Genomic DNA, 26,782 nt, shown 5'->3' with positions numbered 1-26,782 from the left:
AGTATTTGGTATTTGTATTTATGGCTCATGTTGATGAAATAGAAAAAGTGTAAAAGAATTAAAAACAAACTGTATGAAAATTTTTTTGACATTATTCCACAAGTGTGCGAAAAAGGCGCACTTGGTGCTTAGTAAGGGCCTTTCTGGATGGGATACCGGAGGGTTAAAATATACTGTATTGATATTTTTAGGTATTTTTTCAAATGCAGGTATGGTGAAGGTTCATTTTTTTTTTTTTTTTCTTTATTGTTTATATCTTATTTATTATTATTTAACACTGTTTTATTAAATAATGTTAGTTCCTTTGTTGCGATTACACATTTGTTTGTTAGTTATGAACTGATAGAATATGAACATTTTGTGATATTGCATTAGATCCTTTTGTGATCAAATAAAAATGTGTTTTGTATTTGTGCATATTTCTTGTGTAAATCAATTCTTCCAGGAAATAGTCATTTTAAAAAAGGAAACAAACAAAAAATTGCCTTTTTAACAGTATCATGATATATCGTGATACATCGTATTGTGATCCCAGCATCATGATTTGTATCGTATCACCAGATTCTTGCCAATACACACCCCTAGATGATAGCATTATGGGCTCTAGCACTCAAGTGTACTGTAGCGGTGTCGTTTTGAGAAAGTGTTGTAGTTTCTCCTCCAAATCGGAAGGTGGCAGTAGTGCTAGTATCGGCTGGTTATAAAGGTGAAACTCCACTGGGCGGAGTTGTTTCCATGGTTTCGATATCTTCTAGCAGGCATTTCCTGTTTTAGAACAACGCAAGCTCCTAGAAGTCGATGAAGATATCATTGTTCTTTTAGAAGTATTACAGCGGAAGTGACAGAGAAGGAGGCAGCATAAGAAATGTGCTATCCAACCTCTGAACAAAAATAGGTTAACCGACGAAGAATACCAAAATCTAATAATTACTGATTTTGTTAAATTATGTGGGTTTATTAATGTGAATAACCACACAGATTTTTCAGGAGCAAAAAGTAACAGACAAGAACAAAAGTGAAATAAGTAATGAACAAAAACAATTGAACTATATACAGCAGAACACCACAATATTTATCCTGATGTCACATGATCATAAATTGGCCAACCAGGAGGCAGTGTCTCTGTGTTGCCGTGCTGCCTAGTTACAGTCTGGAAGAGGTGCACGTCAAGGCTGTGTAGCCTACGCTGTAAAAAAAAAAAAAAAAAAAGTAAAAATACAGTAATATTCCGGCAGCAGGGATGCCAAAAAAATATTGTAAAATAATGGAAAATAACCATCTCATAAAAATACGGTAATTTTCCATAATTAAAATACATTTTTTTGCCCTAACTTTACATGAGATTTTGCATATTTTTTTACTTTTTAATGTTTAATAAAGAATATTTATATGTATTAAAACAATCAAATTACCTATATATATATATATATATATATATATAAATGTTTTTCAATGAGACTAAGTTGTACAATCCATTGATAAAAACTGTATTTTGACAGTTTATCAGTGCTTATACATGTTATACATTCACAAAAATACATTTATTCAATCTTTTTGTTGTAATTACACAAGATGTCAATTATTTTGCAGTATTAAGCTTTAAATTAACAGTTTAATCTCTTAAATACAAAAGAAATGTTTGTGAAATTATGATACATTTGCAAATGTATTTGAACTGTATTTTTCTGTGAAAAAAGAAAAAAATTCTTTTAAAAAATAGAAATTTTATGGTTATTCACAGTTGCAGTTTTTTTTTATGTTATTTTACATATGATGTTTAAAATCACAGTCTGCTTTTGTCGTTTCATTGATATTTTCCTGTATCTTAAAAATACAGGAAAAATCTGTAAAATAAACAGTGAAAATTCTGTTAAATTACAGATTTTTTTTTTTACAGTGTATGGTGTGGGCCAATGCGGTGCTGTCCAAAATGACAGCCTAGGCAGTGACGCATGACATCTGTACAACCATAAATCCAGTTTAAGATGTCATACATGCTATTTTATTTTATCTGCTTGTTAAAATCCATGAAGTAGTATTCTCCTAGAAAGTAAATGTTTTGGCCTTTTTATATTAAATAATTGGCTTGATTGTAAAAAAGCAAAATGCAACAGTTTTTCAGATACAATTTTTATTTTTATTCTATTTTTTTATGGAATGTCCTTTTCAGTGGACAGGATTTTTTTTCTAAGTAAAGCTGTGAAACTCTTATCCCCTACAGAGGACAAAAATGCATTGCTAGGTCTCAGGAGGATATATTGTATTGCTTTATGCACATATTCAGAAAAACATATCCCCAACTGGGAGACAGGGGAAAAAAAGACAAAGTAGTAATGTAGAGGTTAAAGGTGCAGAAGAAGAAAGGAGGGGTCAGGATTTCCAGTATTATCAGCCACCTTTAACTTTCTTTTTCCTCCTATTCTTCTTATTTCTCCTCCTCTATTTGCTTCATCTCTGCTCCTTCATTTCTCCTCCTTTTGCTGTCTCATCCACCTGTTTCCTCATCCTCTTTTTGGTCATACCCACTTCTCCTCTGACATCTCCTCCTTTCCTCTGATGAGCTCCTGAAAAGTTTATTGTTTGTTTCACATCCAAACATAGATGTTGAAACATTCTGAGACACGCAGACTGAATCCATTAAGTCCTTACTGTGAGGGAAACGATCAGGTGAGGTAATACACCAGGTTCTTCAGGATAAGGAGTTTTATGTCAACATCCATGTGGCTTATCTTCAGCAGCCACTGTTGCTCCTTCAGTGCCATCTCCTGCTTAAGGCCTCATACTAGGTTATCCACTGCTGATCCTGTCTTGTTAATTCCTCCTCCATTGTGGCCAGTGGGGGAAGATCCTCAGTGTAGGCAGCAGAACAACGCTCCCTTTTGTAAAGGCTTTTTCCAGAAGAGCCTCCTTCTCCTTTAGCTCCTCCCAGAGCCTGCTGTCCTTGCTCCTCCAGTCCTCAAGAAGGCCAATTTACTCCTTCAGAACTCAATTTTCAACCTGCTGCTCCCTCTCTCTCCTTCTGCAGGCGTCATGTTCCTCTACTTTGAAGATAAGCTCCTGAAAAGCGAGAGAGAAAAAAAACTAATAGTTTTTTTTGCCTTCAGTCACTAATACTGAAGCAAAGTGAAATATACCATTTGAATCCATTTAGTTTTTATTCTCAGAGCTGGGAACTACAGATTCTTTATTATGTTTAAATCCAGTTTTAAAGTATCTACACTTAATACTTATTTTTATGACTTTTTTTTTTTTCCTCCTTACATTTTAGCACAATTAATCAGTATTCTTCATTCCTTACATGTTCAGTTATTGGATTCTCCATTTTATTTTATTTTTTTCATTATTGCCTGGAGTGATAACACAAGAAGCAAGAAGAAGAAACATTTTTATGTGCGTAATTGTCTGATTTATTTACATTGAAATCGTTGCATGTGAAAATAACCCATAAAAAAGAAAATACCTGGTTGTATTCATCAATGCATTTTACCAGGGCCCCTTTTTCAGCCCAGGAGTTTCATGCCCAAATCGACCCACTTTTCCATGGAGGAGGAATTTGAATAAATTAAACAGCAGCTAGCTCTTACAATGGCTTTTTATTTGATATAAGTTCAGGTATATGTTGGTAAGTTAACAGAGGACACTTTACTTTAACAATATGTTTAATTCAAATTTAAATCAGATGAAGATTTATTAGGTAAAAAAATATGATAAAGATAAAAATGTATTTACCTTTTTACAGGAGCAAAAAGTTGAAATTAAAATAATTTAAAATAAGAATTGCATTTTCCTTCTCAACAGAGAGGTGCTGTATTGTTAGGTAATGGCAGATCCAGAATAAAAGAATGGGAGGGGGCTATATATGCATACATATATGATATCCTTCTCCAGAATGTCATATTCCTGCTCAGCTGGACGGCTTACTTTGTTTACAGAACATACAGTGCATTACAGTCATATTTCACAAGACAATACACATTTTAATCTTATCTAGAAGCACTCAGAGAGCGCAGACCTCCGCCAAGGCAGACGAGTGCCCCCCCCCCCCCCCCCAGTGTCTGTCTGTCTGTCTGTCCGTGTGCAAGACAACTCAAAAACTTATGAACGGATTTGGATGAAAATTTCAGGAAACGTTGATACTGGCACAAGCAACAAATGATTACATTTAGGTGGTGATCGGGGGTGGGGGGGCACTGATCTGCCTTGGCGGAGGTCTGTGCTCTCTTTTCTAGAAAAGCACTCATAGAGCGCAGACCTCCGCCAAGGCAGATCAGTGCCCCCCCACCCCCGATCACCACCAAAATGTAATCATTTGTTGCTTGTGCCAGTATCAACGTTTCCTAAAATTTTCATCCAAATCCGTCCATAACTTAACATAACAGACAGACAGACAGACAGACAGACAAACCAATGCCAACAAAAACATAACCTCCTTGGCAGAGGTAATTAACCCTGAAACTTAGATATAAGCCTCACATCCCAAAAAGTACAAAGACAATCTGATTGCAGTTAACGGAGATTTAGCTGATAGAGGTTTGGACTGCAATGTGGAAGACTGGAGACTGATTCCTGGTCAGAGCAGCAGATTTTCAAACAGGGGGGTGCAGCACTAGGGCGGCTGGAGGTAAATCCGCTGTTGCTTGGTTTACACTAAACTCTTCAGTAGTTTCTCTTTTCCACCTGGCCTCTTCCTGCCCTCCATCACCACCAACTAACATTTTGTGCTATTCTGTTGCTATATTTAATTTTACTGCTCCAGAAAAGATGACTCGTGGGCCCAACCAACTTAAACATTTGGGAGGGAAGAATTCCCTCAGATGGTAGAACCCGTATAATATACTGTGATGTAGGGGCTGTGCTGTCAGATGAATGGAGAATGAATGCATGAGGAAGATTAGATAAGTGACAGATAAGTGTCTAAATTATTTTTTCCATCCAACTGGCCCAAACTCAAGATTGACATGAGCCCATCAGAAATCCTCCAGAATCTCCTGATTAGTCACTCCTGGCCAGCATTTAACCAACTACAACAACAAAATAAAAACACATAAAAAACATAATGTGAAGAAACAAGACAAAGCTGTTAAAACTGTTTACTAGTCTTTCTGTTATGTTAATGTTACATCAAATTCCGCAGTTTTACGGTCAAAAATCCTGTATTTTTCAATTTAACCTGAGTAAAGACATTTTTTTTTACTTAAGTATCTGTTCTTCATTTGAGTGAAGAATACGTAAATATTTGACATCTGTTTTTGTACTTGGCTCTTGGAGTTAAGGCATTTTATCTTCTCATCCATCTAACTCATTCTTAAATGCTTCCTCCTTTATTTTTCTGTCTTCACTCAGCTGAGGTTCTATTTGGGCAGATGTCAGTTACTGTAGTCAAATTAGTTAATTCAAACGTAGTTGGTCATCTTTTGCAAAAGTTGATTTACACACACAGATCCACCTCTCCACTCTCATTGAAGGAATGTTGGTGCAGTTAACGTCTGTAAAAAGCTGGTATTAATGAACACAAACTCACCGCCGCTCACCGTCTCTCTCTGCATCTCTATATTTCGCCAAATCTTTCAGTTGGCATTAAATCTTACATGACATATTGGAGGGAGACACAAACATAAATATGGATGAACTGCTGTAATTTCTAGTCATTCTAGAAAAATGAAGCCACTTTCCCAAGCTTCCACGTTGAGCCACCTGTTTGGATTGAAGGTTCAACCAAAATCTGAAATGCTAATCTCAGCATACAATTGGGTAGATTTACAGCCTTCAAATACAAGCAAGGAGAGGATGCAGAAGACTTATACATTTTACTAGAAGATAGTAATGGTAGTTTTGTCCACTGCAGCTGTAGAGATCCATTCATCACTAAATACACAAGAGCTTATAAACCACAAATGACAAAGTCAAAGTAATCACATGTTTACTTAAGGTGCATTGATTGATTCACGCATCACATCATTTGGTCAATAAAGGAGGAAAAAAATCCATTTTAAAAGCTGGAGCTTGTCACTTTTAGACAGTGCAGTTCATTAAATTTGCAGAGGAACTTTTGATAGCCAATCTGTACAAAACATAAACACATACACCATCTTTTAGGCCAGACTTTCTCAAATGGGGGTACATGTAACCCCAGGGGTAGTTGAAATTTTTTGGGAAAAATACATTAAATAAGCCATCATGTACTGAATAATAATAAAATAATGAATGAGAATTAATGCTGAAATATAAAACACAATAAATACATTCATATAATAAAACCGACACTCTTGACCTTATTACATGTCAATATTTTTCAAAACTTTTTTTAAATTTAAAATTTTTATTTTATATTTTTCAAGATGAGTTTATTTGAGTAATTAAATAATTATTTTTTGGTTGATGAAAGGTTAATTGAATCATTAATAACAAATTCATTTATTTTTCCTATCAATGACAAAGGGCACTTTTCAGTTTATATTTTGCACACAAAAATTACTTATAAAGAATTGTCATTTTTAATATATTACAGTTAAATATATGTTGCTTGTTTACAAAGTTTTGAAAATAAAAACAGACACTTTTGGCACAGGAACAAATTTTGTTCCATTTTTTTTTCAATCAAAAAATGCTGAAGCGAGAGTTGGGGGTATTTGGCTAAAAAAATATATTTCAGGGGGTACTGCTCCAAAAATTCTGTGCAATAACCATACAATAAACAGTACAGTTAACAGTGCAATAAATCTGTGGCATGATTAGCATGTGCACAGCTGTAAATAGTGTATATAGCTTCTTGATTGTGTTTGTTTTGATTTTGCACTTCTTTGCTCTTGTGTGCTTGTACTTTTGCTGCTGAACACCTGGAATTTCCCCTTGTGGGATTAATAAAGGCTTATCTTATCTTATCTTATCTTATCTTATCTTATCTTATCTTATCTTATCTTATCTTATCTTATCTTATCTTACTCCACTGTAAAAAGTTTGAGAACCACTCTATTTTGATTTTTTAACCACTCATTTAAGGCATAGATAAGTCAGATCCAAGCAGAGGGGAGGGGTCAGGACATATGTTACTGTAAAGTCTAAATAGGGCCTAAAGTGGAAAGCAAACAGTAGTTAAAGTGTTTACTTTTCTTTATGCGAAACATGTGCAGAAAGTGTGGTTTCAATTTGAGTGTTTTCCTTGTTTTCGTCGTAGGTGGCCAAGCTGTAAAACCTAATTATCCCAGTTTAATTATGCTTGTATGGTGCTTTACTGTCTAAATCTTTCCTGGGATTAACTGTGGGTTTGATTATTTTGGTGTAATCGTTTTACTGATGCATGATAGGTGCTCAGTTAGATCGTTCTATAACATGTTTCATCCAATTCAGACTCAACCTTTGGTGGGATCAGAACACTTAACTGAGGTCTGGTTAGCGGTGAAGCAGAGGGAAGATGTTTCAGTGCTTCAGGCTTAAGATAAGGCCTCGATTTCACAAGAGAAGAGAGTGGCACTGAAGTGTGTGAAATGTCATTTTTTGTGCTTGACTTTCCAGCAACAGGATGAATTTTGCACATGTCGCAGCTGCCCCATCTTGACCACATAAATTATCTACGCTCCCCTTGAGTTTTTCTAGTAGGGAAAACACACTGTAAGTTGTACAACCATGTTACCAGTGTCACTCGAGGCACTAGAATGCACATGCGGAACATCTTGTTGTGGCTACGTAAGATAATCGGATGTTTTCATTCTTTCTTTTTGTGTATAGGACATTGTGTGTTCTCCTTAGAAGGAAAAAAACAGATACTTTGCTGTATTTAGGTCATATTAAAGTGACTCAGCAGAGCTTTGTGGACTGAAAAATAATGAAATGAAAAATAAATAGCAGCAGATGATTAGATGGCATCCAGTATGATCGGTAATGACATGATGATGATGTGACTGGAAAACTACTGTTAGATTGAAAATAAAAATGACCACAGGGAGATATCACACATATCAATCTAATATGAACGATCTGATGAGATTAAAATATGGAGCTGTTTTCGGAACTGTTTTTTACACGATGATGATCTGCAGAGCGTCCTATTGAGAAAGGCTGACTACAGTAACTATTAGCACTTGAAATATGTTTTTATTTTTATTTAAACCTTTATTTAACTGGGAAAAATCCCATTAAGATTAAGAACCTCTTTGACAAGGGAGTCCTGGCCAGGCTAGGCAGCAGCAAATACAACACACAGTTACAAGATTACACAGTTAAAATACATAGAACAGACACATTTGACAATAAATAGTTATTAAAACTAACATTTACAAGCAGATTAACCCATAAAAACCCAAACATCCATCCGTGACTGAAATCATTCACTGATATAAAATGTTTAATACCTGTTGATCCATTAATCCTATCAGTTCATGTAAATAACTGGTGTAAATTCAGGTATTTTCCCATATTTAATTCACTGACCATGTAGGTGTTCATAAAAGTTCAAATTAAACTTGTTATAATATCAGAAACTGAAAAAACTGAAAAAGTGACTTTTTCAACAAAATATATCATCAACTAAACATAAACCAAATGTCTCCATCCTCTGTCATTGATCCAACTCTATGGGTTTTACTGGTGAATCAATGTTGTAGATGATGACAGTGTTTCCACATTCACTACGGAGCCTCTGAACGTCCAAATGGGTCATATCTGATGACCATGAAAAGTTGACAAACTGTATTTTAACCCATAAAGACACAAACAAAAACTGTCAACCAAAACCTAGATGGATTTGGTTGCCAATATAAAATGTTATATAAATAATTTCTGATCCACTAATCCACTAATCAATTCATGTAAATAATTGGTGTAAAATACAGTTTGTCGTCTTTTCATGGTCTGGAAAAGAAAATGAAGTGCAAGATGTGGAGTCAGCTTCAAAAACTCTCAGTTTGGACTTAAACGCACTCAAAGAAATTTACTCAGTTTAAAAAGTATAAAAAAGTGTAAATCTGTTTTAACCAGTTGGTCTCTAACAGTATCTCTTTTTTTCATTGGACAATGTGAGTTTTTGATCTCCAGTGGAGGTGTTCACATCACAGCAGCATCACAATTAACATGCATAACACATTATAAACTTGAACAAAAAATATTACAGAGAAGAGAAATTATCCATGACAATCCTTTTGTTCTGCTGTCAGGAAACACCAGTCATGAAAGATTTCACAGTGTGTCTCTCATATTAGTCTTCAGACATTGTTAATTATAATTCATTATGATCTGATGGAAGTGGGGCAGATTATATCTGTCCTCCACCAGAGGCCTGATAGAAGCTGATAGAAGTGGGCTACAGTTGGTGCTGTGTATTTTCATCTCCCTTACAAGTAATACCATTTATTATTTCACCTTTAAAAAGAATGCACTGTATTTGGCTTCCTCCTAAATGTGTCCATATTTTACCCATAAAGACCCAGATCTACTTTAGTGGCAGTTCCCAAATGAAATTTTCTCTATGTGTAACTTTTTTAAAGTGATTTTTCACTGTTTATTATAATATTATCATCTGTATTTTGCATTTTTTCAGCGTAAATCATGTACTTTCCTATATTTAATTCTCTCATCACGTAGATGTTCAGGAAAACCTAGAGTAAATTCAAAGGTTATTATATCAGAAACAGAAAACACTGAAGAAAAGTGACTTTTTTTTTTAGCAATATCAATAACAGAATGTTAAAACAAGTGTCTCCATCCACTGTCATTGATCCAACTCCATGGGTTTGACTGGTGAATCAGTGTTGTAGAAGATGATGGTGTTTCCACGTTCACTACGAAGCCTCTGAACGTTCAAATGGGTCATATCTGATGACCATGAGAAGATGACAAACTGTATTTTACACCAATTATTGACATGGATTGATAGGATTAGTGGATCAGCAGGTAATAAACAGTTTATATCAGTGGATGCTTTTGGTAACTGGTGGATGTTTGTGTGTTTATGGGTTAACTGCATTCCCAAACTGAACCACTGTGGTTCAGGTCTGGAAATTAAGAGTGTCTCCTTATTCTTCCCAGAGCTGTGCATTTTAGTGGAACTAAAAACTTCACAATCAGTTGTCAGGAAAACTTATTCTTATAGTTAGCATGGTCATGGACTCCTATTTTCTACCACTTGTTGAGGAAGGGCTGCTTTTGGTCACTGGTGGATACTTGGGTCTTTATCAGTGGCGGCTGCTCGTCTTTCAGACAGGGGAAGCTCATTGTTGGCTTACATCAAAAAAAAAAAAAAAAAGTCAAGTTATTTAAACATACATTCGACCCTCCGCTCTTTTTTAAGAAAATGCTCAGTGACCTTATCGTACCAAGTAGGCGTCTTTTCCAGGGACTGGACCAGTGTCCTCTCAGTGTCCATCAGAGCTGGGCTGCTTAGATTGCCTTGGCCCATTGTGTTGTGGGTGTAAGACTTCAGCCTTTTTAAACAAGAGATGCTCCTTTCACTGCGACCTAGCCGACAGTTTGATTGATTTAACTATCTACAAAACGATATTAAACTCGAACAAGAAATGATTAAATTATGTAACAGAAACAAGAAAACGCTGAAATTATGTTAAATTGAAACAAGGAAGTACAATAAGTGTGTTTTATTTACAGTGCAAGAAATGAACGAGTAATTTCGTAGTGGTTTCTCTCTTGGTTTCACAGCAGAATGCGCGGCGGTATTAAACTGAACTGTCAGTGAAGGAGTATATCTCAAACTAGCTGTCAATCAAACGGGATTCAGCCTGTTGACTGATCCTCCAATCAGCATGTGGGATTCTGGCATCCAGCCCAGCCGAGCTCCACCCACAGCTCCATTCACCCCCAGAGACGCCCGGCGTCCGGGGGCGGGACAACATCGTGGCATTTATCCAATTACCATCCAGTTTTGAGGCAATGAAAAAAACTGTTCCATTCAGTCCCATTGAAGCCCAGAGACGCCCGGCGTCTACGGACAAATGCACTGAGCAGAGATCGAATGAGAAAACAGCGCAACGGGAATGTATGAGAAGTGAACAACGTCACGTCTGTTGATTTGTGATAAAGCTGATTCTGAACAAACTCGTCTTTGAGATGAACGTGTTCTAACATATTTGTAGTCAATGAAATGTCAACACAACTGTACATATTTAACCATTAAATTTTCATAATTTTAGGGGAAGCCGGGCTTCCCTTGCAGTCTATGAGAAATCGCCACTGGTCTTTATGGGTTAAAGAGCTGTCTATGTCTTTATTTAAGGAAATCTGGACTGTACACTCTTTTATGGTAATAAGGTAGAAGATGTTTTGCTTCAATTAGCTTGATGGCTCACTGGCAGACAACAAAAAACCTACAGGGGAGCAGACTTTACCTGAACTGACTTGCAAATGCTTTGGAATAGAAGTGAAATACTCTAAGAGGTTTTACTTTTTGTAATATACATATATATTCCATTTAAATACTACTTAACATGCAGCAGGGAGCAGCAAACAGAACTCAGATGCATGCATATTCCCAAAGCAATGGTAAAATTAATGCTAAAACATTGACTTTAATAATAAAACCATATGTCAAAGGAATATGGAGTAAATATTTTACTGCAAACATAAAAAGAGGGCAATATACTGAGATATTTTTTATGTGGCTAACTTCAGAAAGGTTTGATCTCAGAAAGGTGTTGTTTAATGCAACAGAGTCCAGTGAGATTAAGAATCTATCTGAGTTTAAGGCATATCTATAAACTCTTAGAAATATTTAATTCCTGCTGAAATGTGTGAAAGACTTTTGTATTGATGTGCATTAACCTATAAAACATCCAGTGTTACTTTTGTGTCAGTTCCCAAATGAATTTTGTCCTCTATTTAACCTTTCTTAAGTGATTTATTACCATTTATTATAAAATCATCCGCTGTATGTTGTATTTTTTTCAGTGAAAATCAGATATTTTCCCGTATTTAATTCACTGACCATGTAGATGTTCATAAAAATTCAGATTCAACTTGATTGTTATATCAGAAACAGAAAAAAAAAATGTAGAAAAAGTGACTATTTCAACAAAATATATTATTAACTAAACATAAAACAAATGTCTCCATCCACTGTTATTGATCCAACTCCATGGGTTTTACAGATTAATCATTGTTGTAGAAGATGATGGTGTTTCCATGGTCACTATGGAGCCTCTGAACGTCCAAATAGGTCATATCTGATGACCATGAAAAATGATCAACTGTATTTTAACCCATAAAGACCCCAAACAACCACTGACAACCAAAACCATCTACCAATATAAAATGTTGAATAATTTCTGATCCACTAATCCTATCAATCCATGTAAATAATTGGTGTAAAATACAGTTTGTCATTTTTCATGGTCATCAGATATGACCCATTTGGATATTCAGAGGCTCCGTAGGATGACCGTGGAAACACTGTCATCTTCTACAGCATTGATTCACCAGTAAAACCCATGGAGTTGGATCAATGACAGTGGATGGAGACACTGGGTTTATGTTCATTTAATGAGAAATTTAAGTGAAAAAGTCACTTTTTCTTCAGTTTTCTTTGTTTTTGATATTATGACAATAAACTTTAATCTGAGCTTTTATGAAATCTACATGATCAGTGAATTAAACATGGGAAAATACCTAATTTTAATTTAATAAATGCAAAATACAGAGGATAATATTATAATAAATGGTGATAAATCACTTAAGAAAGGTTAAATAGAGAGAAAAAGTGCCGCAGAAGTCGCACTGGGTCTTTACGGGTTAAACCAGTTACTAACATGTATTGATAGGACTAGGGAGTCAACAAGTATTAAACATTATAGATCAGTAGATGGTTTTGGTCACCAGTGGCTGTTTGGGTCTTTATGGGTTAAATATATTCTTGTGTTGTTTTTCATTTCCAGGTATTCCATGCCCTATAATTGTAGCGTGGGCTATTGGGAAATTATATTATGAAAATGAACAGTAAGTACTCAGTTCATGTTTTTCAATTTGTATGTATTGTCTGTCTCTTAATTATACCTTTTTTTGAAGCCTAATTTATTTTATTCTTTTGCTCAGATGTTGGTTTGGTAAAGAGCCTGGCAAATATATGGACTACATTTACCAGGGTCCTGTTATTCTTGTGCTTCTGGTGAGCAACAACACAAAAAGTCATTACTGTGTCCATTCACATCCATTAATATTTGTTGAAAACATTCAATTATTTATGACTTATAGTTTCATAAGATTTATGGCTAGTGCTGTTTGTAGGTGTATACTGATCTTCACCAAACAGGAAAATGGTTTTATAATGGAAGTTATTTCCATGCAGCTCGTGAAAGGGTAGAATTAATCACACTGATGGGTTAAGGCATTTTCCACATTCTGTAAGTCTGAAAATAACAAATGTATGTGCTAATGGTTATGTAGCTGCATGTGGTAGTGCAGCAACCTGTTGTGATCTGCCTGCTGCCGTTTCACACCATTGTTGTAAAAAAGAGGAGGCTTTGACTTGTGTTGCCCTCTGCTCCTCTTACTTGCCATTTAATGATCGAGCCTCTTTGCTGCGGAAAATTGCACCGGGAAAGAAAACTAATGATTTCATGTTTTTCCAGATAAACTTTGTTTTTCTCTTCAACATCGTAAGAATCCTCATGACCAAACTGAGAGCGTCTACCACATCCGAAACGATACAGTACAGGTGAGTTTAGCACGACTTCTTCTTGTTCACTCCAGATGTACATTTTTAGAAGCAATTGATTGAAGCAGACTAATTTAATCTTTCACAATTTGCATCAACATGTAAATTATGGCCTAATTTCATACAAATATTTTCGCTATGAGAAAATCTTTGGAGCTCACAGGATTTGATGTAAATGGAAATAGAATCAAATTATTTCCCATTCTGTAATTACCCAGATCAATTATCCTTTATTTTGCTATTGCTGTGTTGCTTTCAGGGTTTCCCTTTGAATGTAATTATTGTATGTAAATTAAAAAAATACATCACTCTAACACTTCAAATTTATTTCTAACAGATGCTACTTTTGCGTGGTTCTAAACAAATCGGGTGCATGAACATCCCTGTGCATTCACATATTCGGTGGATTCATTAAGTCCCTGACAGTTGACGCCTGAAGAAGCTTACACATACTGAGAGGATTGTGACTGTTTTGGGAAAATTTCCTGTCAGATTCTTTAAAATTGACGTCTAGACTCTAGGAACAGTTCCTCATGTTCAGGAGGTCTTTTCAATCTTTAAAGGTGGAAAACTTCAGAGCTCGGTGGGTGAGTGACAGCACAGAGTGTACAAGCCTGTTTTATGTTGCTGCATTGTACATTTGGCCTCTAAAATTGCGAGTTTACTTTCGTGCCTCTGACGACTGTGTCAAATGTGTTTTTCTCCTCCCTGTATTATTTATGGCGTGCAGGGTGTTTTCAGTCTCACTGCTCAGACAGCTTCAATTCAAGCTCCTCAGGCTGGAGATGGATTTACTGTTGTTCTGTGACAGATGCTGACACAAGCCGTGCAGATTTAAATGAGTGCAGGACATGGGTGAAAAGAAAAAAAAAATACTGTTGGGATAAAAATTGCAGGTCTAGGATCTACATAGAGCTCTTCTAATTTCAGATTAGATTCCACTTCTGCAATGATATGTAGGTGATATCAGTCTTAAATACAACAAAATGTTCTTGTTCTCAAAAAAAATAAAATGAAATGAAAAAAGAAGAATTTTGATTTGCTCTGTTTCTTAAAACTTGACTAACCAACCACAATGTAAATATGTATTTAATATTTAAATTTAAATCAAAATGTATATAAATACGTTTTTTTCTTTCTTCTCTAAATATTTCTCATCTTATCTTATCTTATCTTATCTTATCTTATCTTAGCTTAGCTTAGCTTAGCTTAGCTTATCTTAGCTTAAAACACAATGTAGTGACAGGAAGACAACACTGGGCCTTCAAACAAGAGAAATGCAATGTAACCATTTTTGTACAGTTTATTTTTATTATTATATTATATTATATTATATTATATTATATTATATTATATTATATTATATTATATTATACTGGTGTGTTGACCCGTGGGGATCCACAGGTTCCAGATGTGGTAGTTTTTATGCTGTTGTGTATTCGTGCATGTTGTACCGCATTTGTCCAGCAGTCTCCGCCAAAATGTTCTGGCTATAGCAACAAGATTTTTAAGGCTATTGTATTCCAGAATTACTAATATCTCCCAAATTATTGGTCCTGTCAACTTGCCATTTTTGCTAGTCTATTCCTTGACCAAAAATACATAAGTATGCCAAACTGCAGCAGTCAGCTCTGTACGGATTTTGCGTGTATCCCCGGACACACACCTGTACACACACAGAGGCCACTTGACCTTTGTATATTATATTATATTATATTATATTATATTATATTATATTATATTATATTATATTATATTATATTTACGGAAGCCGAGAACGGCCATGGATTTACATATTAATTAATTCATAACAAAGATCATTTTCTTGTGATAGTGAAAAAAATTAATTAATTATCTCAAGATAACAAAGTTAATTAATACGTAATCTCTAGATAACAAAGATAGTTTTCTCATAGTTACTGTAACTTACTGGTTAGTTGTTGTTGAATGTGTGTTCTACTCTGCACATGTAAGCGGCAGCTCTTGAAGGCTGCGATGTGGAAGATGTGGTACCTGCTCACATCTGAGTTCTGTATATGGTTCTCTATTACAAAATAACAAAAGAAATTAATTCATTATCACAGGATAACGACCATAAAATAATATGTAAATCCACAGCCATTCTTGGCCTCTGTATTATATTATATTATATTATATTATATTATATTATATTATATTATATTATATTATATTATATTATATTATTCATTCATTCATTCATTCATCATCTGAACCCATTTTATCCTCACTAGCATTGCGGGGGCCGCTGGAGCCTGTCCCACCTACTTATGGGGGTACACCCTGGACATGTCTATATTATATTGCATTACTTTCTAATTACTGCAGACTTGATGAAATAACTACAGGACAACATCATATATAGACACAAGTTATTGATAAAAGCATAAAAACATCAAACTAATTTCTTTCTACAGCTCAGTAGCTTATTATTTTTCAGTAGATGTTCACCACTCATCTCTTAGAACATTAATATTCTTCAGTAAGAAAGAGGTGCTAATTTCCTTCCTCCTTAATCATGTGCAGATATTGCGAGGAGTGAAGAGGTGGTGTGTGAATTTTTTTTTTTTTTTTTAAACATCTCACTTTTCCACCGACACAGGATCATGACGTTTTCCACAAGTAGGTCCTTATTATAGTCTGCACTTCCTGATGTAACTTTCTCGTCTTCACAGAAAAGCTGTGAAAGCGACACTGGTTTTGCTCCCTCTGCTCGGCATCACCTACATGCTCTTCTTTGTGAATCCGGGGGAGGATGATATCTCGCAAATCGTATTCATCTATTTCAACTCCTTTTTACAGTCTTTTCAGGTGAGAATGAGGTTAATGATTCAGCACGACACAGGACAACTTGTGAAACACACTTAGGTATTGTTCCCTGTACATCATACTGAATTTATGAGGTTTTCTTTCATCTCAGAGTTGTTTATTGCAAGATGTATTTTCAGGATATGAGGCTTTTTTTAAGAGGGGAAAATTAAAAATGATGTAAGGTAGTGTCCGACATGCTCCTATGACCCTCCTGTTTAATGTGCATTCAGCTGTCAGAAAAAAACAAGGCCATGTGAGCATGAGTCCTACTTTGTGACCCCCTTTTTAATCTTTCTGTGCTTAAATGAAAAAGATGTGTGGGAGGTGAACATGGACCACAATGTCTTTACAGTCAAAGTCATAGATTTGCTACTAAATCCTGATCACTCATTATTTCTTCCTGCTTCAGCTGATTTCTCTGACGTCTAATTAAGTTGTCTTTTTTTTTATTAACTAATTATCCTGTTAATGTGTCTTATTCTGCAGGGATTCTTTGTGTCTGTGTTTTACTGCTTTCTAAATGGAGAGGTGAGTCACTTGGGTTTTTCAGAAGTACTGTACAGTTTTTATGGATTTAATTACATTGCCAATCATTTTCCTGATATGTAGTCCTAGCAAAGTCACAAATAAGAAAAACCCTAATTACAAGTCTAACACAAGAGTTTTCATCAGTAGGACCAGATTATTTTAACCCTGTAAAGCTTGAGCCATTAGATCCTTGACAGAAAATTCCAGTTCTTTGAAACTGGAGCCTTTACTGATCCTTCTGGACAACCAAAAACTTTTTTTTTTTCAAATATCAGTATCCATGTATGAGTAATTTTGTATCATATTAGATACATCGGGTCTCAGTGCTCAAATATTATTAATCTTGAACAAACAGAAACATAACATGACACAAACATGTCTAAAAAATTGGTAATTCCTTTTCAAAATTGGCAAAGTTCTGCCTCCTTCCTCATTAATGACAGTCTTGTAGAGTCAGTGGAAAGGACCCTGGTGAACCAATTCCTCCCCCCTGGTGGATTATCCATGTATTACATGTATCTCATTGTATACATCAGGTTTTTCAAGAAAAAAAATTATCACACTGATCATATAGAGGGCTTCAAAACTCATGCATCAAATATGATATGTTTGGTATTACAGGGTTAATTATAGTCTTTACTGTAAATATGGAAATATTTTCAGCTAATTACAGTGAGAGCATATTGCTGCCATTCCAGGAGGTCAAAAGTCATTAATGTCATTAGAAGAATTATATGTTTGTCAGTAAACGTGGAAAAATGAAGGAGCTTTTAAGCTGCTTTGTCTCAGCCCCTAATAAACTGAAACATAGTGTAGATGGAGAGACAGTTTATTGTCATTTAGTTTCGGGTCTGTGGTTCTGCATCTGAAATGTATAATCTATAGCACATTTCAAGTTGATAGTTTTACATACAGTGGGTCTCTAATGCATCTCAATCCTCCTGGAAGATGATTCACTTCAACATTAGTGGACTGGATTTTCTTTTTATTTTTTTGCATTTTCAAATCAACTCTTGGTTTTTTTATTATAATAATAATGGAACACTTGTGAGTTTAGGTGTTAACCAGTAATAGGAGGTTGTGGATGAAGAAGCAATACACAGAGAGGGAATAGCTCCACAGGAAGAATGTTTATTAGCCGTCCACAGCTCTCACTTACATTCAAACTTCCCAGTCATATGACCTTCTCTCCCCACCGTATCCTTCTGCCAATCCATTACAATAGTCCCAAAAATAGAAACAATATAGACCCAGTTAAATTATACAAATAAAATTAACAAAGCAAAAAAAAAGAAATCTTATAATAATAATAATAATAATAATAATAATAATAATAATAATAATAATAATAATAATAATAAGTGGTGCCAGGCACAACAAACCCCACCCCTTGCACATATTGTAGCTTATTTTGGCATCGATTCAGCTGATGTCATAATGTCTGTACGTGTGCTGATGTCAGCAATTGCCTCTATATATGTACCAAGTTTGAAGTAAATTGAAACAAAACTTATGTTTTTATAGACATTTGAAATATCGCCCATTATAAGTAAATGAGAGAATTTTTTTTTTTTAAAAATGCATAAACATGGGAAGAAATGATAAATATTTTGGTGGTGATTGGGGGGGGGGGGGGGGGGGGGGGGCAGATCTGTCTTGGCAGAGGTCTGCGCTCTCCGAGTGCTTGTCTTGTGATCGCTTTGCTTTGTGTGTTTGCATGTTGGTTTGTTAACATATTTGTTTGTTAGCAAGATAACTCAAAAAGTTAAGGACGGATTTTCAGGAAATTTTCAGGAAATGTTGATACTGGCACAAGGAAGAAATGATTACATTTTTATGGTGATCGGGTGGGGGGATCTGTCTTGGCGGAGGTCTGCGCTCTCTGGGTGCTTTTCTTGTCATTAAATTTGTCTTTTGTGTTGGTATACTGTGATATTATGTATAATCTCAGGTTCAAAACACACCCTCTAAATTTTGGTGGTGATCAGGGCGGTGGTGGTGGTGGTGGGGGCGACTGTAATCTGTCTAGGTGGAGGTCTGCGCTCTCCAGGTGCTTTTCTTGTTACTCATGTTGTTGATTATTTTGAGGTTTCTTTTATTATTATTCATTTTGTTGGTTATTTGATTTATTTGTGATTAATTTTATTTTTGTTCATTTTAGTTTATTTTGTTGATTGTTTTTGGTCATTTTTGTTCATTTTACTGATTATTATGTTTATCTTGTTTTTTTTCTTGTTCATTTTTGTTTCATGTTGATTTTTTTTTTTTTTCAGTTAGTGGCTCATTTTGTCAATGTTTTCTATTAAACATCAGTACATTAATGCCATAAATCTCATATTGTCTGAACCAAAGGGTTATAGACATGTTAAGGTCAAAGGTCACACTAAATATGACCCCTGTGGTTCATAGAAGCTGTTTTTTCCAGTAAACTGTAGTTTTTCCTGCTGTTCATCCTTCACATTTATCAGATTAGATCTAAATACAAACACAAATGTATATGTGTGGACATTAGAACTTAAATAAACCAACAAACAGAATGTTGGACCAGGACTTCTCCACTGGACTGTACTTGTCCATATGGTGTCCAAATGTGGATCTGATGGAACATTAACGTCTGTGGGGAAATAACGACTTATTTTAAGATTTAGAACTCAGAGACAATATTGTTTATTTTTTATTCATATTTTTTTGCACAAATCAACATTTTTCCTTAAACTTCCCCATTATGTGATGATTGATAATTCTCCTAATATTAAATCTTCTCATATTTACAACATCAGTATTTTCTACGTTATTTAACAAAGTCACGCCTCAGGCTTTAAGGACAAATGTCTTCATTTTCTAAGATGGCTGACATCCATCTATTGAACTGGATTATCCAACATTTTCAGCCTGTTTACACGACCATATTAAAAAACAATAACTGTTAGTAATCAGATAAATGTAATAATCAGCTATGATGCGTTTACATGCACTTCAGAAATAATCGAAAAACCATGTTTCCATGTTTTAGTCCATTGTTAGATTTCTTTCGGGGGTTTGAACATAAGTAGTGATAGAATCAAACTTCCTTTTATCGTCTTCAGCTCATGTTTAACTATGTCACTTCAGTTTTCTATGATTTATTTTCTTTTTTTTCTTACACATGTACAGAATGAACTAAATCTGATTAACAGGTTTACATACATGAACTCAGCCTCGGTCTAAGTTTGTTCATTATTTCCACTTCTATCACTGTCTCCAAATCCATGTCAATGCTTCTTCTTTAGGAAACAGAAAAGAACTCTAGATTTGAACTAAACTCCTCCAAAGTAGAAAAACGGCACCACTTTGTTTTACTTTTTAAAAACACAGACATGATGAAAGTCTTGTTGCGTCGTCCTCAGTTAATGACAGCTCTGTGAACATCAGAGATGGTTTTATAAACAGACTATTGGCTGGTTGATAGTCGCATAGAGTTGACTATTAGAATCCTCGGGAAAAAGTCTGATTAGGACCAAATCTGTATTGTGAGTTCATGAAAAAAGAAGCTGATCTGTTTTTCTGTCAGGTGGTTTAGAAACAGATTAATGAAGACTGATCTGATCAACTGGATCAAAGTCAACGATGAGTTTACTGGTTTACAGTTTAGGAAAGTGGGCAGTGACGCCAGCCTTCCAATGCGAAAGCCAAACTCCAGCGTACAGAGGTTTAGTGAATGTGGTCTGGACTCTGTGGATCAGAGTCATGGTTTGAGAGACACTGCAGAAGGACAGAATACCTGCTGTGTGATCCAGGTACACTCCGATTCTGGACGAAACTGGACCTGAGACGGGAGACTCGACCCCGTTGTACCGAAATACAGGGTTTTTGTTACAACGTAAAGCCCAAGATTTGTTGTTGTATCCAAATGCACATTCAGCAGAGTTTCCTTCTCTCTTAATATTCTTATATGCGACTGTGACCCAAATGCCCTCCCCACTCCACTCCACCTCCCAGTAACATCGACCAGTCAGACTCTCTCTGCTCAGGACCTGATACAAGTTGCTGAATCTGTCTGGATGAGGAGGATAGTACTGTTTTTGACCAGTATGTGTTACTCTTTTATTCTCCTCAGACAGTGACAGATGTTCATTCACTGTGTTTGGGTCCAGTGTGATTTTATGTGAATATTGTAAGAATTCTGCTCTGGTCTGTGGTTTAGGTTTAATCAGTAAAACCTGTGTTTCAGTGATTCTCAGTGAGATGTTGGCCCATTCCACTGTCAGACTGAGCTGTAGTTTATCTCGGAGCTCTGACACAGCTGTCGTCACATCCTCAAAGTAACTCCGAGGACGGATGTCGATGTTGGATGAGTCTGGATCTTCTCTGAGTTTGGACGCTGATGGATACTGGAGTAAAAACTGGTTGTGGTCTTGTGTGTGTGACAGTTTGTCCATCTCAGCATCTTTCCTCCTCAGCTCAGTGATCTCCTGCTCCAGCTTCAACTCCAGCTCTTTGACTCGACTCACTTCAGTTTCCTCCTTGGATCTGATCTGCTGCTTCACATCACGCCTTCTTTCCTCCATCAGTCGGATCAGCTCAGTGAGGATCTTATCGTTCTTCTCCACTGCTTCATCAGCAGAGCGTCTGATGGTCTTCACCTCCTGTTGGAGCACCTTCACATTTTTCTGTTTGTCTGTGATTCTCTGTTGGATTTTCTGTCGACTCACCTCCAGCTTTGTCTGCCTCTCAGTCCTTTCTGCTGCAGCTGAGACTGTGTCATGGCCTTTATGTTCATCCACAGAGCACAGATAACAGATACACTGACCATCAGTGCGGCAGAACATCTTCATCACCTCATCATGGCGAGAGCAGACATTCTCCTGGAGCTTCTCTGACGGATCCACCAGCTTGTGTTTCTTTAACGGAGTCACATTATAATGAGGCTGAAGGTGTTTGTCACAGTAAGAAGCCAAACACACCAGACAGGACTTGACAGCTTTCAGTTTCCTCCCAGTGCAGAAATCACAGACCACATCTTCAGCTCCAGCGTAGCAGTGATCAGCAGCAGCAGGTTCAAGTCCAGTCTTCTTCAGCTGTTCCACTAAAACTGCCAACATGGTGTTTTTCTCCAGGACAGGCCTGGGTGTGAAGGTCCCTCTGCACTGAGGGCAGCTGTGGATCTTCTTCATATCTTCTCCATCCCAGTAGTTTTTAATACAGCTCATACAGTAGCTGTGTCCACAGGGAATAGTCACCGGATCCTTCAGTAGATCCAAACAGACTGAACAGGAAAATGTTTCCTGATCCGGCTGAACTCCTTTCTGCGCCATTTCTGCTTCGTGTCACAACGACTGGTTCAGTTTCACTTTGAGTGAAAGCAGTTTGAGCTCTGATCTGTCCATATCCAGTGTTTCCTGTCTGCCGTCTGAATCCACATCATGTTGGCTCCGCCCACCTGTAAACTGTCAGATCTACAGGGGAGGAGTCCAGGTCATGTAAGGACAGGGTAGAGCTGCTGTGTTTGTTATGACACAGAAGAGAAACCAGTTTTTCTTAGTTACAAAGATCAGTTCTGTCAGCTGCAAGTGACGTCTGTCCATGCCCAACATAAAGTACATCGCAGTAGTCTAAGCGAGTTGTGATAAAAGCAAGGATTAAAATCTCAAAATGATACAGAGAAAAAAAGTATTTAACTTTGGTCAGCTGTCTCAGTTGAAAATAGCTGAACTTCACCACTGATTATTACCTCCGCCAGGAGATATTGTGATCACTTTGCTTTGTGTGTTTGCGTGCGTCTTTGTTTGTTTGTTTGTTTGCATGTTTGTTTGTTAGCAAGATAACTCAAAAAATTATGGACGGATTTTCACGAAATTTTCAGGAAATGTTGATACTGGCACAAGAAAGAAATGATTAAATTTTTGTGGTGATCGGGGGTGGGTGGGTGGGTGGTCTGTCTTGGCAGAGGTCTGCGCTCTCTGGGTGCTTTTCTTGTCATTAAATTTGTCTTTTGTGTTGGTATACTGTGATATTATGTATAATCTCAGGTTCAAAACACACCATCTTTTTTATTAAGTAAATTTGAGAAGTTTAACTTCTATTAGTTTGGGTCGTGGCCTGTCATTGAGGGGTGATAGTTGGTCCTGAAGCCACACCAGTTGAGAACCGCTGCTCTAAGTAACACAAATATTCCAAATCATACCCATATTCAACAATTTGTACCAGTTTTGGCATGTCCTATACTGTATGTCCCAAAAAAAAAATGCAATCAGACTTTCCACATTGATAACTTTCAAAATGATTAAACAATCTAAATGCTATCTCCTATATACCTATATCTTGCAGAAAACCCCATTTAATTTGGTTCAGTGGTCACGGAGAAATGTGGATCTTTGTAAAGCATGTCATGGGTTTGTTTCTTCCAAGTTTGGCACTTGGATGCTCTTGGCATCCATATGAACATATGAATGAAAATATTTTGCTCACAGCTGACAGGGCAACTAACAAATGAATTCAAACTCTGACAGAAAGCCAAAAAGGAGGAAGAGCTCAATCCAGTCTTCCATGAGTTAATTATTTAATATCTTTCTTTAATCATTCATTTTCACACCTTACCAACATTTGCAAAATTCAGAAATCTGCTTCCTTTTTGATGTAATTCATTATTCATTTCGTTACTTGAAAATGAAAAAAAAGAAGCAGTCACTTTTTCAAAAGATGTAAGTCTTCTGCAAGATGAAGGTAATAAGTTATAGTTTCATACCCAGAAATTACATTTTAATTGATTCACTCTTTTTAAAGTTATCATGCAGAAAATCCCATTGTAATTTTTTTTTGGGACATACGGTATAATGCCCTGTCCACACTCATACAAGTATTTCTTCAAATGCTTATTTTCCCCTCGCATTTTTAAAAATAATTCCGTCTACACAATCTTTGTTTCACAAAATCATCTCTGTCCATCATGAAGCTTTGCAGCAATGCCAAATTATGTTATAAACTTAAGTTATGTAGATTTAACCATAATACCAGTAAATGTCCAGTCCATACCTACCAAAAGTCCTGATCTTGATCTAATAATCTTAGTGGCATACTTATATTTGATGTTTCAGGTGTATGTTCATTACACAAAGCAATAATAGACATGTGATGTCATTGTTTTCTTATCTGTTTGTTTTTGCTTTCCTCATAGATGCACATGCAAAGCAAACTTTAAAAAAATAACATTTATTAATGGAGAAGATGCCCAAACATAGACAAAACTACAAATTCTGGGTATTATTGTGGACAGGGCATAGGAGTATAGTGATGATGGGTTTTTCATTACTCAAAGGCTTCTTTAATCTGCATGTTGTCTCGGAAAATTATTATTACCAAGATAGTTGTGTTTTTATTTTTCAATTCAACTGCACTTTTTGAAGCATTTATAAGCGATAACTCTTTGATTTACTGTCAACATTTCAGGTTCGTTCTGCTGTAAGGAAACGGTGGCACCGCTGGCAGGACAACCACGCCCTGCGAGTCCGAGTGGCACGAGCCATGTCCATCCCCACGTCTCCAACCAGGATTAGCTTCCACAGTATCAAACAGACCACAGCTGTGTGACCAGAAGAACAAGCCCATAATCTCTCCTCCAGTGTCTGGGGGCGGGGGGACTTAATCTTTATTGCCCAGCACAATGAGATGATTTACAAGGGGACTGATTTGTAAGAGATTCCTCTAATGACGCCACGCCGCATCCAGAGGAGTCAGGGGAATATCTGGTGTCTGGTGATAAAAATGGAGACATTACCTGGGAATAAGATTAAATTACACATTTCTCTGTCTTATTCTGTACAGAGGATACAGTTTGTGGGATTTTAAAGGATATGAAATTTGGTATCGTTACAACTGCCACGTCACAACAAGTCTTATCGCATAACAGCATTTTGTGTCGCTGTCATCAGACTGTGGCTGCGGTTATTGATGGAACAAGGCAACTGGTGGGAATCTGCAAGTGTAATGAAGACACTGGTGCTTTAATTTGACCCCTGAACAACAAGCAATTAAATAAGCCTAAAATAGATAAAAATAAAAAGCTTCCAAACAGCTTAGTTACACATTCTTTTAACAGAACATAAAGCCACTACAGTTGAAAAGACTGAAAAGTGTAACTGAAAGTAGTGAATGACAATTTAATATAATGAAGTGAAGTGAACTATGTGTTGTGACACATTTTCAGTTCTCACAGTGAATAATAACTGGTTATTTAATTAAATTAAACCATCTAATCAGATATGTTGGAAATATCTTCAGGGAAGGTGGTTCTGTAAGTGTGACAGTGTTATCCAGACCAGCAGCACTGATTAGACTGAGCCATTAGTGAATCCGAACTAAGGCAGTTATTACTGTAAGACAGCTGGAAAGGAAGATTTACAATTTAAGACGATGGTTCGTATCACTTGTGTCACACATGCTCTTAACTGTCATCAACCCTGCAAAATTTGGGGATGTTAGGAAAATCAAAAGCCCTTAAAGGTGCAAATATTTCCAGATCACATCAGAATCAAGGGTGGAAATTTTAGTCATATAACTCAAAAATAAAATGTATGAAACAGAACACAAGGATGAATAAAAAAAAAAAAAATAGTCACCTGCTCAGCTGGTACATGGAAAAATGCATATTTTGGCACTTTTCAGAACTGCATTTTTAATTTTACTTGAATATTTTTTTTGCCTTTTATCTTGCAATTTTATTTATTTATATAATATATTTTACCAGTATTGTATGAACACAGTTTCAGTAGATCCTCAATTGATCTCAATAACAGCATAAATCAATTTTCAGTCACTCCCAAAACATTGAATTACAGACACAGAATACTGCAAGTAGTGTTAAAAATACACATCAATCGCATTTCGGTTATGACAAAGATTTGGTCAGAATGAAGTGAAAATGGCTGAAATAAGAAAGTTACAAATTGACAGCAACAAAAGAAAATACAGCATTTATATTCCACAGTGTCCACCATCCTTCAAAGCTTCGGCCTACTTAATGTCACTTTGTCACTTTGACTGATTCCTGCGCTTATATATGGACACAACATGTACGTAAACGTGTGGTTTTCATCCACTGATTTATTGCTCCATATAAACATTTTTATGGTGAGATCAAGCTGGAAGTTGGTCAAACTGAGCACAGAAATACTAAAGGCAGATTAAGAGTATTTACTGTACAAATACACATAAACTACACCTGAGCCGGGTGGATTGAATATCATATATTGACAGAATCAACAGCTCGTTTACATGAATTTGTCTCCCAGAATTGGACTTTCCCTTTAGTCATTTTTCTTACCGTGACTGTACTTCTTCAGATATTTATAGAAAGGTGAAGTGCCCTATGGTACCTTCCTTTGTTTCATCACAGTTTGTTCATGACCAGACTTGCATACATTGATGTTCATCTCTTTTATCACTTTTTCACTTGTTCTCAAAGAACAAGGTAAAATGTGTCGAGGTGACGCTTTGGTGTTCATGACGTACATTGTGTGACATGGGAGAATCAGTCCACTGAGCCCTTTCACATAAAAAAAGAACAAAACTGTATTTTATGAACTTTTTTGCCAACTGTGGCTTTCTTGACTTGTAAAATTCCGTTTTAAATTTACAAACATAAATTTAATAGTAATTCTAACAGCCATGTGTGTCACCATTTACAGACACATTTTTTTTTTTTTATATGTATAAACTTGCACTTATATAGCGCCTGAACATGCTTTGCAATGTGTTAAATCCATCCACACAAGCACCGTCTTGCTGAAGGACACT

General features: G+C 36.1%; 2 protein-coding genes across 2 annotated transcripts in view; one reads left to right on the top strand and one right to left on the bottom strand.

Moving 5' to 3' along the window:
• Window positions 1-25,038, top strand: part of crhr2 (corticotropin releasing hormone receptor 2) — a 70,458-nt gene extending 45,420 nt beyond the window's left edge. Inside the window, 6 exon segments of the mRNA XM_030160877.1 lie at window positions 12,876-12,936; window positions 13,033-13,105; window positions 13,569-13,654; window positions 16,348-16,483; window positions 16,970-17,011; window positions 24,437-25,038. Of these exon segments, the coding sequence (XP_030016737.1) occupies window positions 12,876-12,936; window positions 13,033-13,105; window positions 13,569-13,654; window positions 16,348-16,483; window positions 16,970-17,011; window positions 24,437-24,577 (539 nt within the window). The 3' untranslated portion in view covers window positions 24,578-25,038.
• On the bottom strand, window positions 19,244-22,363 carry LOC115437593 (tripartite motif-containing protein 16-like). The gene has a single exon (XM_030160876.1). The coding sequence runs from the start codon at window positions 22,303-22,305 to the stop codon at window positions 20,632-20,634; it is 1,674 nt and encodes a 557-aa protein (XP_030016736.1). The 5' UTR covers window positions 22,306-22,363; the 3' UTR covers window positions 19,244-20,631.
• Window positions 25,039-26,782: the final 1,744 nt, after the last annotated feature.

Source organism: Sphaeramia orbicularis, chromosome 17 (genome assembly GCF_902148855.1).
Source record: "Sphaeramia orbicularis chromosome 17, fSphaOr1.1, whole genome shotgun sequence".
Taxonomy (NCBI): domain Eukaryota; kingdom Metazoa; phylum Chordata; class Actinopteri; order Kurtiformes; family Apogonidae; genus Sphaeramia; species Sphaeramia orbicularis.
Note: the sequence above shows the minus strand (reverse complement) of the source record. Positions and strands in the feature narration are given on the sequence as shown.